General features: G+C 43.9%; 1 protein-coding gene across 1 annotated transcript in view; it reads right to left on the minus strand.

Moving 5' to 3' along the window:
* LOXHD1 (lipoxygenase homology PLAT domains 1) overlaps window positions 1-16,233 on the minus strand; it is a 132,722-nt gene that overhangs the window by 47,272 nt on the left and 69,217 nt on the right. Inside the window, exons 25-30 of the mRNA XM_088054653.1 lie at window positions 15,173-15,354; window positions 10,892-11,008; window positions 6,302-6,464; window positions 3,429-3,583; window positions 2,447-2,656; window positions 345-468 (exon numbers count right to left, since the gene is read on the minus strand). Coding sequence (XP_087910779.1) covers window positions 345-468; window positions 2,447-2,656; window positions 3,429-3,583; window positions 6,302-6,464; window positions 10,892-11,008; window positions 15,173-15,354 — 951 coding nt within the window. The remainder of the gene's footprint in view (window positions 1-344; window positions 469-2,446; window positions 2,657-3,428; window positions 3,584-6,301; window positions 6,465-10,891; window positions 11,009-15,172; window positions 15,355-16,233) is intronic.

A 16,233-nucleotide genomic window follows, 5' to 3' on the forward strand; every position in this document is an offset into this window, starting at 1 on the left:
ATTAAAATGAAAATTAAAAATTAAAATTAAAAAATATTTCATCTTGAAATTAAGTCAATTACCATCTCAATTAAGTCAAAGAAATAGTTTGGAAACACTGAATTTGCTGTGAACTTCATGGCTTATTCCACTGTTGAGATCAGAGAGCTGCAGAAAAAGCAGCAAACATGGGAACACAAGCCCTGATCCAGCCTTTCCCAAAGCAGTCACAACACAAGGAAAGGAGAAATAATCTGTTGTTCTGCCTCTCCTTGCTCTTCAGCAGGACGAATGCAGCCTCTTAAGCACTGAAAGCCAAGAGCATGGGTACGCATTCAACCAAACACTCAAGCATGACCACTCACGTGAGCCTTCCTCTGCTGCCTTGACCAAGCTGGATTTTTTGGGCTCCTTCAGGTTGGCATTGCTGTCCTGGCTGGACGTGCTGAGAGAGGAGCCATCCAGGCTGTTCCGCTCGCCATCGTAGCTCTGGTTGGGAGGCAGATTTGGGAGGGTAATGAGGCTGGGTTCTTGTGTTGTCACCTGCTCCCATCTGCCTCCAAGAACATGAGAACAAACCCTTGTAGTTCCCCACCTACCTTTTTGGTCAGTATAGCTCGAATAAATGTGGCTTGTATTGCACTGGTGGTCTTTCATTTGCTTCACTGGTGACCCTGACAGGCCATTTTGGATGTGTGTTAAAAATAGTATAATCGACCTAAGAGTCTTGTGAGTTGTGACTTTTTCCTGTGCTACCTGTCTGAAATTGTCTGAAATTCAGATCAATGGATCAGGGCCAGAGCTCATAGAATCATTGAAGGGACCTTAAAGGTCATCCCATTCCACCCCCTGCCATGGGCAGGGACTCCTTCCACTATCCCAGGTTGCTCCAAGCCTCATGCAACCTGGCCTTGGACAGTTCCAGGGATGGGACAGTCACAGCTCCTCTGGACAGCCTGTGCCAGGGCCTCACCACCCTCACAGGGCAGAATTTGTTGCTAATATGAAATCTAAACCTACTCTCATTCAATCTGAACCCATAACCCTCTTGTCCCATCACTCCAGGCCCTTTAAAATTGTCTCCCTTCATTTATCTTGTCAGCTCTCTTCAGGTACTGGAAAGTCACAATTAGGTCACACTGAAGCCACCTCTTCTGAAGTTGAACAATCCCAATTCTCTCAGCAGAGCTGCTCCATCCCTCTGATCACCTTGCTTCTCTGGATTCACTCCAGCAGCTCCACGTCCTTGTGCTGTTGTTGCCCAGGGCTGGGGCAGCTCTGCAGGTGGGGTCTCACCTGAGCACAGGGGCACAGGGGCACAATCCCCCCTTCCCCTGCTGCCCACGCTGGGGGATCAGCCCAGGGCAGGGGGTTCACAGCTGGGGCAGGTCCAGCTCTCACCCCCACACCCCCAGGTCCTTCTCCCATCTGCTGTTAGGTACTGGTCAAATATCATAAGAGGCAGAGTACTGCAAATCTGAGTGATGTGAAACACTGGTTGTGTTTGAGGAGTTACTGACAATGCATTTGGCGTCACCGTCCAATAAATGTGAGGCTTTTGCCATACTGTCAAATAATTTAAAAAAAAAAAAAAGGAGTGATTAGTTTATTCTCGTTATGAATTGATATAAGCAACTGGGTAAGCCTGTCCACAAGCATTCACAGCCTTGTGTGCTGCAGTTTTATGAGACAGCATATGGCAACACTCATCCATGGTGTAACTCCTCTTACATCCGCTCCGCTGCGTTCAGGATGAGTCCTGGCCAATTCCATTGATGATCATTTTAGTAGTAACTGTCAATTAAAGCCTCTCTGTATTTTGCAAAGTGGACTCCTTAAACAAAATGAACTTATAATCAGCTGCTTTATTATGTCTCACTGTATAAAAGTAAGAGAAGTCTATTAATCTTGTTTGCTAATTTTAATTAGAGCATGTACCTCGAATTCCAATTAGCTGTACTAGGCTGATAAGCAATAGAGAGTGTGCAAGTAGAAAGGACATTTCACTAAAAAACATTTGGTGCTCTGAGTGGTAGCAAAGAGACCTGTCTTTTTATATCCAGCAGTGGTGGAATAGGGATCTATTCCCCCGTCCAAGTGAGGACAGTCAAAGGACCCAATATTCTGGCTGGAGGACTTTGAATAGTGGGACCCATTACTAATCTGCTTTTTGGGCATAGCAAGGACAGCAGCAGGGAAATGCTGTGTACCAGCAAGGTAGTGAGCTCTCATCTGAAGGGTTTCACTTACACTCCTTGATTTTTCTGTTGAAACTGCAAATTACAGAGCTGATGATAATGAGCTGAGAGTGGCCTTACTTTCAGCTCTTGTCTGAAAACCAGAAATTCATTTTGGATAAGCCAAAAGCCCTCTGAGTCCCTAATGAGCTGCGTTAGACTTCAACCAGATATTCAATAATTTTATTTTTATGAGTAGCAGTGGAATCTACTTTGAGCCATAACTGTACCTGTTCATAAAGCGTGCGCTCTATCTTTCTGTCCTCTTTCTTTTTAGAGAGCCAGCGCTCACACAGGAAAACGAACGACTCCTCTGTGGTTTCATCCAGGATCTCCACTTTTTCCAGAAACCAGTCAGGACTGAACATACTGTTGTCATGACGAATCTTGATCTTGTACAGAATGCCGAGGTCCACAGCCTGTATTGTGAACGTGTCCTCCTGCAGGATGTTCGAGAGCAGTTGATTCTGTTAACAAACTCTCAACAGATCATCTACTGGAAAAAGGCAAAAAAGGGAGACTACAGAACACATATGTTTAAATTCCGTGTTGCTGGATGGTGTTTGGCTAAAAGCTTTGCAGAAGTCTATAGAGGCATATCTGTAAGCTAAAACTGTTCTTCAGGGAAATGTTTTAAAGCCTGCTGCTGCTAGGCAAGAAACACCACTTTTACAACCAGTTAGAATATTGAAATCCTGGGAGATTTTAAAGTATGCTTCCCTTTCTAATCCAGTTAGATTTGCATGAATTTGAATCCAGATAAGGCAATCCTTGCTACCATTATATCCAAGTGACCCATGGGATGACCACAGAGCATCACTTTTGGAGTTATTTTCCCAGATACAGCAGAAGTTTAAGTCCCATCAATTTAACAAGTTTTGTGGTGAATTCCAACATGTACTGTGTACATGCAAATCCATTGCACAGGGACTGTGGGAATCTGCAGCTCACAGCTCAAGCCAGTCTCCATGACCAAGCTCATAATTTGTCCATCAGTGACTTCATAGGAACATCTGCCTGTTTGCTGCAGTGCCTGTCAGCTGTAATACCCAGCTGACAATCCATACAAAGCATTTTAAGAGGTAATGAATGTGGTAAATGGAATCAATCAATTCATTCCTCATAGGAAAACTCAGCCTATAAAGGCAGACATTGATTTGATAGGTTAAAGACTGAGAAACAGAAAGTGTCATTAACCCATTGCATTTGTACCTGTCCTCTTTCAAACTTGTTGAAGTTTGTTTCGGATTTACTGAGTTTTCTCTCTCCCATGTCCCCCAGGTCTCCATAGATATTTAGGAAGACATTAGCATCTGTCCCTGCACCGTAGATATCCCCAGTGAACACGCTGATCTTGTATGTGTGAACTGCAGAAAGAAAGAGAGATGATTTCTGGTCAGACAAATATTAAGATCCTTGTTAGGGACTGAATTTACCTAAGAAAATGTGCCCCAGATTTTCTGCCGGTCCCTTGCAGAGGTATTAAATCCCATACGGTTTTTCTTTCAGGTTTCCAGTCCAAAGGCTGGCCAATCCCTGGGCTGACATTTGCTGCCTTTCCTTTTCTCTGTCCAGTCAATGCCTGTATGCTGCTTTGATCACACAGCTCACAGTTAAAAATGCAAAGAATCATTATGGTCATTACTGGATGGGAAGTCAATAGAGGTGACGGGACTCAGCACCTTTTCATCCAGAGGCTCGAGGGACACAGAGCTGAGAACAAGTAATTCAGTGCTGTGAATCCTTAATACTCCATCTTCCATAAACAAAGACTGGGAATTCAGATGTGCAATTACTACAGGAGTTAATGGCATGTATCTCTATAAATTCCCCAAACAGACAGAGAACAGGTTTCTGGGTCCTTTTGCTGAGAGAGTATTTAATTAAAGAAGGGCTGGAGATGTGCTGTTTAAGTACCCTTTCTCTTTAGTTTGCTCAATGATGAGACAATAAAACCTCATCAAGCCTTTAGTAATGTGCTTTACTAAACCTGTTAAATACTCCTATTTTTATTTTGCTCCTCTTCTCCCAATTGTATGGGGAAAACAAACAGTTACTGAAAGCATCCTCTCCAGGAAAACAGTGAGGGTCTATACAAGTCTCTGATTACCCTGGTGGCATATGAGCCATGGAGAATGCCTCCCTGCAAATCCCAGGGCAATGCAAATGAGCAAGAGGCACAAAGTCTTAGTTAGGATTCTGTGTACGTTAACTGCGTCAAAGAAAATTGCTATATTGTATTTCTTCTTTCACAGCAAGACAGACCCTGTTCTGCTTTGTCACCCATGAAAGATTTCCATTGATTTCTCTGAGAAATGGATCAGAGTCATCACCTGAGAACATCCACCAGGACTATGTGTGGTGCTGGATTTTCTGGTTTGCCTCTACACATATGTCCTACAGAGTTACAGCTCCATAATTGAGAGGCAACCGCTACTTTAGTAATGAAGGAAGCAATGTATATTGTCTAATTAGTCAATGTATCCTTCTTTGGCCTTTCCTTGATAGTTCTAGAGACTTCCAGGACTAAAATACAGTGTATTATGAAAAAAAAAAGATGATCCTCAGAATACCACAAGCTGATTTCCATCAAGGTCATTTACACCATGTCACTGCCCAAGATGTGTGAGGACTCATAGGCATGCAGAATATTTAATTCTTGTCCCAGGTATTTCATATCTAAAGCAGAATTTCCCAAACTTAGCCCTAGCTCCACACCAGAAGAAACTTTCAGTGATCCAGAAATTCCATTGCATAGATTGTAGAACTTGTTTTTAGGCTTTGCCTTCAGAAGGAAAAGTGAGTCACCTAGGTTAATTAACAAATGGTAACTGATCCAAGGTAAAGCAACAGAAATTAACAAGTTAAGGAAAAAGTCATACAGGCACCCAGATGTCATAGAATTGTTGAATCATCAATTTGTTTGGGTTGGAAGAGACCTTTAAAGGCCACCTTATCCAACCCACCTGCCATGGGCAGTGACACCTTCCACTGTACCAGGTTTTATCAGAGCCTCATCCAACCTGAGCTCAAATTGTTTCCAGGAATTCACCACTTCTCTGGGCCACTCTTGCCTGTGTTTTACCTCTTAGTAATTGATTTAAAAATTGTCTTTGCCTCTCCAGTAAAAGAAAGCTCCCATGAGCTACTGTTCCAAACAGAAGGAAGGATGGCACCAGTCTTCCTTCCAGCAAGGCACCTCTTCCCTTGGCAATGGAAAAAAAATGCATGTTAATTCCACCCTAACAATGTTCTACAGTGAATGGAAGTCAGACTCTGAAAGAAAAGAAAGAGTGAGATAACTTATTTTCCCAGTTGAATCATCTTGTTGTCAGATGCAAGAGTCAGGAATGGAAATGGCAGCTGAATTCCTTTTGCTCGGCTCAGGATGAGGAAGTTCATGACCTCTCCCAAGGACATAATGAGCTCTGGGTGAGAAAAGGAGATCCTTTTCTCGAGGAAAAAGAGGTACAAACAGCTGCACATACTGAGAAGCAATGACTTAGGGGTAAAATTACAGTTCCTTTTCACTTGCTTCAGCTACCAGTAAGGCCAAACACTGAATGTCACCATTTTATAACATGAACTCAGAACTGAATAAGAATGTTTTCCCCTCCTGAGAGGCACTTTAATGAGGTGAAGGTGGCTGCAATGACCCAGGTTTCTGAAGGTTATGCATGTGTACCTGAAGAGCAGCAGGCAAAACAACTTTGGGAGGAAAAAGGAGCATTAATTAGATTCATAGGATAGGAAAGGAAGAGGCAGAGTGCACAGCATAGAAAAAGTTGAGAAAATGAGTGAAGAGGTTAGCACAGTCTTAAAGATAAGATGTAAGAATGTTGCTAGGCATCAGAGGAGACATGGAAACTATGGGTGTGGAAGGGTGCCTGTGACAAGTTCTTAAAAGTCTCACAGGAAAATAATGATGTTATTGCAAAGAAATGCTCCAGGTGTGAGAGAGGCAAAAGAACAGGAAGGGAAAGAGAAGTGAACAGTTAAACCAGCATGGCACTGAACCACACATGCAAATGGTTTGTTCCAAAAATCAGACAAATCATCCCTACCTACTGCTAGGTTTATATTACCTTCTAAGGGCTCTTCAACTTCTTCCTCTATCTGCTTGAGTGTCCCATCCTTCATGAGCTTTTCAGTAAAAATATCAGATGGCACCAGCTCTCTGACAGTCTCACCATCATCTTCAGACTTTGCAAGCCATCTTTCACATGGAAATGTGATAGTTTCTGAGCCCTGGAGTAAACATGACAGGGGAAATCTCTTCAAAACAACATGAACACATGCTAGCGCTTCCCCTTTGAATACGCTCCAACATGCAGGCAAGGATTTTCAATTCATATGTGTGCGTGCGTGTGTAGAGGCAGACCTAAAATAGTACAGAAACAGAGTATTTCCTCCAGAAAAAGGAAATCTGAGGGCTCTCAGAAGAAGCACTGAACATGCAGCAGAAAACAGGATTCCCTGTGGGGGTGTGGAGTGGCTGTATGATCCAGTAGATCTCTGCTCTTCACAGTATTAAAGCTTGTAAATTCCTAATCAGGACTGGACCATTCCTGCTGAAGCTGTGCTTTACTGAGACTGAAATTCCTCTTCAACCCTTATTCAGGCAGCATTTTCTTTGAAGCCAGTAGGGCTTTTTATTTTTTTCTGAGCTCAATACTTCATGATTTTGTCTATAATTCTGTGACTCAAGCTGGGTTCCAGGCAATTCCCATACATGCAATAAGAGGAGAAAAATACTGATTTAATTTTTGATCTTTTGTTTTGACTTCACTTTGGTGGAAACAAATATGATTTATATCATCAAACAGACAAAAACAATAGAACATGTGTTTTCCACTTGGTAAACAAAATTAATCCCAGACTATTCATTAAGAACAGACTCCCATAAGGCCTCCAAGATGGTAAGAAGCAGGCAGCTTTCAGAGTGCTGGGCACCCCAGGATATGACTCCATGAAGAGAGGAGCATGAGCCACCATGCAAGATACAGAGGCCACAAGTCTGACCAGAAGAATAAAAAAAGGAAGTTAGTTTTAATCTCACAGTAAATAAATACAGGAGAAAAAAGAAAAAAAGGCCCTTTCTTTACTGGCAAGTTCATCATTTGTCTCTTACCCTGCACAGGGGCTTCCTGCTCTTTGCAGCATGCTGTGTACCATCCCTTTCATTTATAACATACCAATGGATGTTCACAGAATCCCAGAGGGGTTTGGGTTGGAGGGGACCTTAAAGCTCATCTGCTTCCAAGACCCCCTGCCATGTCAGGGACACCTTCCACTATCCCAGGCTGCTCCAAGCCCTGTCCAACCTGTCCTGGGACACTGCAGGGATCCAGGGGCAGCCCCAGCTGCTCTGGGCACCCTGTGCCAGGGCCTGCCCACCCTCCCAGCCAGGAATGTCTTTCTAATATCTAATACCCTGCCCTCTGTCAATGTGAAGCCATTCCCCCTTGTCCTGTCCCTCCATCCCTTGTCCAAAGTCCCTCTCCAGCTCTCTTGTAGACATCCTTTATGAATAATTTTCACCTTAATTACTCTGCTGTGATTACTTATCAAGCCAACACTGGGCCCTTTCATCACTACTTTTACTATTTAAATACTAAAATATTAATACATGGTTAGGAAGGGAATAGATCTCAATGTAGCAGTCTTGAACATTGTTGTCACTGTGTATTACAGCGCTGAACTGCCTGGAACTGCAGATCCTGCCCTCCCTGTCACTGGGGAGGAATAGTTTGTTCACCCAAGAGTAGATGTGCACTGTGATCATAGGTAACCTGGAATGAACAGGTCACGGTGTCAGCACACCAATATCCCAGGGAAGTTGGTCTGTGGGAGCAGAGCCCCTCTGAGGGGCTTGTGTGACTGAGTGTTTTGAGTCTGCAACAGAATCACACTTTGAGTGCACACAGCCCAAATCTTCTGCTGTTAATGAAACACCATTTCTCCTCCCCTCTGCTGCTCCCTGCAGTACTGCTGTTTAACCCCAGACAGAGATGTTTAACTCCACGAGGAGGTTTGGAGCATGGCGTACAAAATGGTGTCAAAGAAAACCGGCAGCACTTCAGGTGATTTCACATCTTTTGCTTTCAAGTGTTATTTTGTGCTATAGAAGCAGAATACAGCACCTAATAATTCATGCCTCCTCATTGCTGCACTGGCTGACCACTTAACCTGTATTATCTCACTGTACGCCCAGCTGATGAACAGTGCTTATCTCCACACCTGCAGGCTGGGGAGAGAGAGCTTTCCAGAACGATGCTTCAGCACTGAAACTCTCTCCTCCTGATAGAGATCCCACTTCAGTCACATTTCTCACTGAAGCTTTCAACAGCTCCTGAACATTCATACTGCTGGCTGTATGTGCCATTGATGCAAACACTGTTTATTTGGTAACAAGATACCTAGGCACTGGAGTGACAGCACAGTGGGGCATAATGTGCACTTACTGCAAGAGTTAATCGTGCCATCATTAATAATCAGCATGCCATTGCCATCCTTTTTATTGGGGTTTCCCTGTTAGGGACTGTATTAATATTTAAGTGATGTAAAGTGCACTGGTTTATAATAACAACAGTAAAATCCTCTTGCAGCCCTGAACAGAATTTGTTTTGTTAGAGTCTGAGTCTGGACCTAGAAGCAGGGTATGATAGTGTGCTAAAAGTCAGTGCTTTTCCCTTCTCCAAGTTGTAACAAATGAAATATAATTATCAAATATAATTGGCATGCCAAGATGTTTTTTTCAGCACGCAACAATCCTAGTTTCCTACCCAAGCGCTTTCAATTTAATCTAAAAAGTTACTGACCTCATTTTTCTTTTGCAGCTCTACAGATACATCTAGACACATTTTAGCAGTCTAATCAGGTAGCACGGCTTTTAGAAGCGCTGGCAGCATATTGCTATCCTGTGGCAGGTCATAATATCCTGCGGCTGATCAGCGGCATCATGCAGTGCTCTGCTTTCTTCTTTTTTTCCCATGCCATAATCAAAAGATCAGCAGAATTGTAAATCTCTCCATTCCCAAGTCGTTCAGGGCTTTCCTCCCTTCTTCCACCTTCAGGTTTCTCACCACCTGCCCTTCAAAGCTGCTGCAGTGAGGAGGGGGTGCAGCCCCGAGACCCTCTCTTGGCAAATTGAAGAGCACCCAAGATGGAGCGCTCGGGCACTTCCCAAAGTTTAAGGCCAGTGTAGAAAGAGACAGCCCAGGAATCTCTTTTCCCTTGGTTTCCACACATTTGGGCATCCCCCTCTTCTTCTTGTGACCAATAGCAGTATCCCTGAAAACAACGTGTACCTGTCCATTAACCTAGGCAAGGGTTAGGCAATACACTGAGATAATGTCAGAATAGCAAAGAGGTGATAGCGAGGAACAATCCAAGAGTATTGGATTGTGAAGAAGCTTGCTCAGGAGGATGGAAAAGAGAGATGAGGGGGGAACCTTCTCACTCTCCACAACTCCCTGACAGGAGGTTGGAGACAGGTGGGGGTCAAGCTCTGCTCCCAGGGAACAAGGGACAGGAGGAGAGCAAATGGCCTCAAGGTGCACCAGGGAAGATTTAGACTGGATATTGGGAAAAATTTCTTCACAGAATGGGTTGTCCCACCCTGGCACAGGCTGCCCAGGGCAGCAGAGAAGTGCCCATCCCTGGAGGGATTTAAAAGAGGGATTTAAAAGCTGTGTGGATGTGGAACTTGGGGACATGGGTCAATGGTGGCTTTGGCAGTGCTGGAGGAATGGTTGAACTTGATCTTGGAGTTCTTTTCCAACCTAAACAATTCCATGATTCTGTGGTGAGGAGGGTCCAAGGAAGACCTGTGGGTTGATTGTGTAGCAAAGAGAATCAAACATATCCTGTAAATTTTGAAGGAGGAAGCAAGATGAGATGTGGGTTCACCATGACTGAACAAACTGTTTTAGATCTTGGTATTACAGGCCACCTGCGGAGTGGGCAGTCCTGAGATGACATCCCTTTGGAATAAGGGGAAAGAGCCCAGGTCTTCCCCAGTGCAGCTACTGCTCCAGTTCTGGACTGGTCCTAAAGAGGTGATTTTCTTTTGAACTTCCCCACAGCCAGATTCATCCCTGTTGCTATAGCCAGCATCTGAAAGCAGGGCTGAGGAACACTTTCTTACATGGGCAGGGTCAAGGTGACCAATCTGACTGTATCGTGTTAATGTTGTTCACATGAACAGCAAAAAATCCTATCATCTAACCTGACTTTTTAAACACGATTCAGGGAGTTGCACTGACAGGCATTTTACTTGCCTTAATTGTACTGGCTCCTTGCATTTATTCTTCCAGGATTAAGGGACTGATGAAATTGTTTCTTGTCCGTGTTTGGAAACAATACTTTTTATTTCAAAATAGTACGCCCACTTTCCACTTCCTTCCCTGATATCCCTCAAAACAGAACTACACAGGAAAACACGAAGCTTTGAAAAAGCAATTATTGCAGAGCCTTATCGTCAACATTTGAAGAACAAAACATGATAACACATGTTTGTTGTCCCCAGATCCCCAGGCTCCAGCAAGTTCATTTAGTGCGCATTGCTCTTCAGGGAGTCGTTTTTCACTGTTAATCACACTTTGTACACGGAAGATGCAATCTGGGAGATGGAAGTGGCGGCTCCTGGGGATGTGCTGGGATGCACAGCCTACCTTCCCGTTTGGCAGCAGCCTCCGAATCGTCACACGGTCCAAGTGCCACCCCGAGTTCACCCCTCCACCATTGTGTCCTATGCGAATCTTTTCAATAATGTCACCAACATCCTCCAGCTACAGAAGAACAAAGACAAACACCGCCAAATAACACCAAAAACAAACAGCAGAAAAACAAACAAACAAAGAAACAAACACCACCAAAACCAAACAAACAGAAAGTCAAAAAATTTTTAAAAAGTGAAATATTAATGGCATGAACAGCTGCTGACTTTTGAGACACCACTTCTTTACCTTATTTCATATTTCATATTTTTGGGCTGTTTGAAGTCCCAGGGGAGAAAGTATTAGTGCTGATGTTAATTGTAGAATCATAAAATAAATCTTAGAATGGTTTTGGTTCAAAGGGACCATAAAGATCATCCAGTCCCACCCTCCTGCCATGGGCAGGGACACTTTCCACTAGACCAGGGGGCTCCAAGCTTTGCCCTTGAACACTTCCAGGGATGGAGCAACCACAGCTTCTCTGAAAAACCTGTGCCAGCACCTCATCACCCACACAGGAAAGATTTCCTTCCCAATATCCCATTTAACCCTGCCCTCTGGCAGTTTAATACCACTGCCCCTTGTTCTGTCACTATCTGCCTGTATAAAAAGTCCCCCACCCTCTTTTTTATAAGCCCACTTTAGGCCCTGCCAGGGGCTCTCAGCTCTCCCTGGAGCCTTCTCTTGTGCAGGGGAGCAGCCCCAGCTCTCCCAGGCTGGCTCCAGAGCAGAGGGGCTCCAGCCCTGGCAGCAGCTGCGTGGCCTTCCCTGCAGTTACATCCTAATTTGCATTTTGACTAAAAGTTTTCCCTGGACTTCTGCTCCAAAATGATGAGAACCTTGCTCTGTACGAATTACCCACCATATGAGGAAGGTCTGGATGCAAAGCAGCAATCCTGCATCTCAGGCTTCTCTGAATTAGTGGGAATGAGCGCAGTTGTTTAGAAATTTTCCCTGTACTTGGCCCTGGTGAGGCAGCACCTCCAGTGCTGTGTCCAGTTCTGCATCCTTCAGTTCAAGAAGGACACGGAGGGGCTGGAGCGTGTCCAGGGCAGGGAACGGAGCTGGGGAAGGGGCTGGAGCCCCAGGAGCGGCTGAGGGAGCTGGGAAAGGGGCTCAGCCTGGAGAAAAGGAGGCTCAGGGGGCCCTTGTGGCTCTGCACAAGTCCCTGGCAGGAGGGGACAGCCGGGGGGGGGTCTGGCTGTGCTGCCAGGGAACAGGGACAGGAGGAGGACACAGTCCTAAGCCATGGCGAGATCTAGCTTGGACATTAGGAAGAAATTCTTCACAGAAAGGATGATTAGATATTGAAATGGGCTGTCCAGGGAGGTAGTACAGCCACTGTCCCTGAAGGTGTTCAGTGACTGGATTTGGCCCTCAGTGCTCTGGTCTGGTGACAAGGTGGGGATGGGACACAGGCTGGACTCAATGACCTCAGAGGTATTTTCCAACCTAATTGATTCTGTGATTCTATGAAACTGCAATGCAGCTGAATCTCAAATTATTCTTTTTAAATCACTTTCTTTTTAAAACACCTGTGTGCACTCTCTTAATACTGGAATAATTTTGAGGTCAAGCTAGTATACAAAGCCTGGCATTTTATATTGTCTCTCCTCTTCTGCCAGAGAATCTTAATGCCATTCTGAGAAAAGCCAACAGGAAGACTGTCTTAAGAAGTTGCTACTGGTTTTTTATGCCTCATCTTATTAATTGAGTAATTTATTACGAATTACTTTTAATTCACTTCCCTTTCAAGTGCTTGAACAGAAATAAATGAAATTCACTCCTAAATATTAGCTTTTGGTTATCCCAGTGCAAACTTTTGTATAGCTGGCCTTCAAACACCCAAGGCTGGCTTCAAACCTTTGTGTGTAGAACGCTGAGCTGTCCTTCTGTCCTTGGGGCCTTAGGTTCTTATTTTCTTGGAAAATGTGAGGAAATGGAGTATGTCAGTTTGCATCACTGGAGACTACTCCCTTCCCTCCCCAGCTGACAGAAGTGCCCCATACAGATGCAAAGACAGCAGAAGTTTTAGAAGGCTCCATAAGTCAGTAAGACTGCTCTTCCCAAGGATTCCACACGGAACAAACTGGGTTTGATTCCATCAGCCCTGCTCCGACTTCAGACAGCAGAAGATTCACCGTGAAACAATTAAACGATCCAAACTCATTTCTAAAACTCACTCACATGCACACAAGTATATATTAGGGAAAAATTATTTTTCCTCTTTTGTCCTGTCCAAATACTCATCTTTCAATGAGACTTTTAATCAATACATAGCAATAAGATGATGCTTGAGCAGTCAAGATCCATGTTAAAGAAGAAGTGGGCTTTACCCTGCTGGGATTTACTCTAGCAAATCATCACTTGCAAACACAGTTAAAAGCAGTCTCTAATCTTTTGTGCCTCTTTTGCAAAATACAAAATGATAGAGGCAGGTAAAACCACAAAGCAAACAGACAATTCCCAGTTTGTGTTTTCTGAAACCCCCCAAATAGTTTTTAAGGTCTGTTGAACTCCAAATTATGGCTCTACATGAGCAGGTGAAAGAAAAATATATTTTGCTTTGTTCCTATCTCCTGCAGAAAGAGGTGAAGTGAGAATGAAATCTGGGGACAGGTTAATATGGTGGTATAAATCAGTAGGTACACACTGCATTTTCTTGCACTTACTTAGTCTAAGAAAAGTACTGATGTTTCAGATTCCACCAAAATTGAAATAAATCTTATGTAATAATGACTTAACCAGAACAGTCAGTTTAAGATTTATACCTGTGGATTAATGCGACCTCTACTATGAAAAATTGCGTGGAAACTCCACTGAAATAAGTCTTATTCTTTGTTTTAAAGGAATCACACTGGGGATTTATTTTATGATTCATGACATATAACAACATTGTGGGCTGCAAGTATTTTAACTTGTAAAAGGAATTGGTTTAAAATTTCCCTTCAATTACAAAAACAAACCAGACTCAAAAGAGAGAGAAGCTGTAAGAGCCTCTATGAAGTCAGTGTTGGTGTTGCAGCCAGGAAGGGAAGGTAAGGGCATGAAGCAGCATCAGCAGGATAAGCCGGAGCAGGTCTGCCTGTATTTTTTGCCTCCTACAAATTCTCAGCCCAATAGGAATATACTGTGAATAGGAATTGCTTAATATTGTGGATGTACATGAGCTCACTCTTTGGTGTGCACTGGTTTACTATTTGCTTACACTTGTGTTAAACACTTCAGGAAATACTTGGTAATGTCTTTCAAAAAGTTAGCCTGGGTGTTCAAAAATCACATTGTCTACAGGCAAGAAATGGTTTCTTTGCCTGAGGATACAGAAGAGCATTATGTTTCTGAGTATTGCAAATTGCAAGAGAATTCCAAATCACAGAACACCCTGAGCTGGAAGGGACCCACAAGGATCAGAGTCCAGCCCCTGGCCCTGCACAGACACCCCAACAATCCCACCCTGTGCCTGGGAGCATTGACCAAAACCTCCTGGAGCTCTGGCAGCTTTGGGGCTGTGCCCATTCCCTGGGGAGCCCGGGCAGTGCCCCAACACCCTCTGGGGGAAGAACCTTTCCCCAATATCCAACCTAAACTTCCCATTCATGCTGCTTTCTCAACTCCTGTCTGCTCCTGAGAGTGCAGAGATCAGTGTCTGGCCCTCCTCTTCCCCTCACCAGGATGCTGAAGACCACAATGAGGTCTCCCCTCAGTCTCCTCCAGCTGAACAGACCAAGTGCCCTCAGCTGCTCCTCACACAGCTTCCCCTCCTGACCCCACACCATCCTTGTGGCTTTCTTTGGATGCCCTCTAAAATCTTAATGTCTTTTTTATATTGTGGCACCCAAAACCACTCGAGGTGAGGCTGCCCCAGCCCAGAGCAGGGCAGCAGTGACTGAGGTGGGTGAGAGCAGTGAGGAGCACAGCAGTGGTGACACATCCTGGTCAAGATTTCCACTCTCACTGTCATTTTGGGAATGACCTCTGGTCCCTCCCGAGCCTGGAAACACATCCTTGATGCCAATGGAGGTGAGGAGGAGGGAGGGGCAGAGGCTGACATGACTTTCCTCTTTCTGTAAAGGCCCAGCTACATTTTGTAACCTCCCACATCTTCCCAAGACTCATCTCAGGCATTGGAGCACTTTCTGTTGATTAAATAAATTCAATGGTTCCACAGTACAACAGCATAGAGGACTGAGGGAATCTATTCCTGACCATTGCATGCTCCCCATCCTTTGATCTTACCTCCACGATGAACTGATTCACTGAATTCCTTTCAAAATACATCCTTTGCTCTCTCTTGTTGAGGCACAGGGATTTTTGCTGAGTGCAAATCCCATCACTTCCATAAAGAACAATGAAGACATCTGCATCCGTGCCAGCTCCAAAAATATCACTGGTGTACACCGTGATCTCGTAAGGAACAACTGGTTTAGGAAATGGCAGAAAACAGAAACAAGCCAAAAGGAGTTAGCAGCCAGCATAGCAATGCTCCTAAGAAACAAATTAATGAAACAAAAATTGAATTATAAATCTCAACAGTGAAAGAGGAGAGGGTAGGAATCACACACTTGCGGTCAGTTAAATTATTGAGTTGGTAATTCCCATGAGAATCCAAAGGAATTTCCTTTCATAAGGAAATACCTTTCCTTTATAAGGCAAATTGACCTTGATATGTGTTCATGTAATGAGTTTTTAGGTTAATTATATGACATTCAGTATACCTGCCATTCATAGTTACTAAAATAGGTTTTACTTCAACAGCTCAAGAGTCAAAGCAAAGCATGAATTCACAAATTTTTGAGCATTTAGGAAGATGGATGAAGCTAAGACAGCTGGAACCAGCAAAAAATATTCAAAATAGTCTTATTGACAAAAACAGTCCTAATATTTCCATTACTAAACACATGACAAAAATCCATCACAAGGGAGTTAATAATTCCTCTGTTCCATTTTTCATTTGGTTCCACCTCCCCTAAAGCACTGAGGCAAACAAGTTAAATTACAGCCCAAACCCATGGTGAATGCAGAACAGTAATGCTCGAGCCCATAAATACTCCCCTATTCTTTTCCTGTGGCTTCTCCAGAATGCCCCATGACCCCAAAATCTGATGCCACCTTTTGTTCTATTCTATCTTCACAGCTTCTCAGTCCTGAATCCTGCTGGACTATGACTCAGACTTGCTCAGGAATAAGGCTGACCCAGGAATATGGGAACAGGGGCTCTGTTCCTGGCTCTGCTATGGATTTGCTATGGATATATTTGAATATATCCTAAGTTTTCAAGGCGAGATGGTGTTTAGCTC

The sequence above is a fragment of the Pseudopodoces humilis genome, chromosome 4, assembly GCF_049639895.1.
Source record: "Pseudopodoces humilis isolate 2021_Gansu_Grassland_sample_001 chromosome 4, ASM4963989v1, whole genome shotgun sequence".
Lineage (NCBI taxonomy): Eukaryota > Metazoa > Chordata > Aves > Passeriformes > Paridae > Pseudopodoces > Pseudopodoces humilis.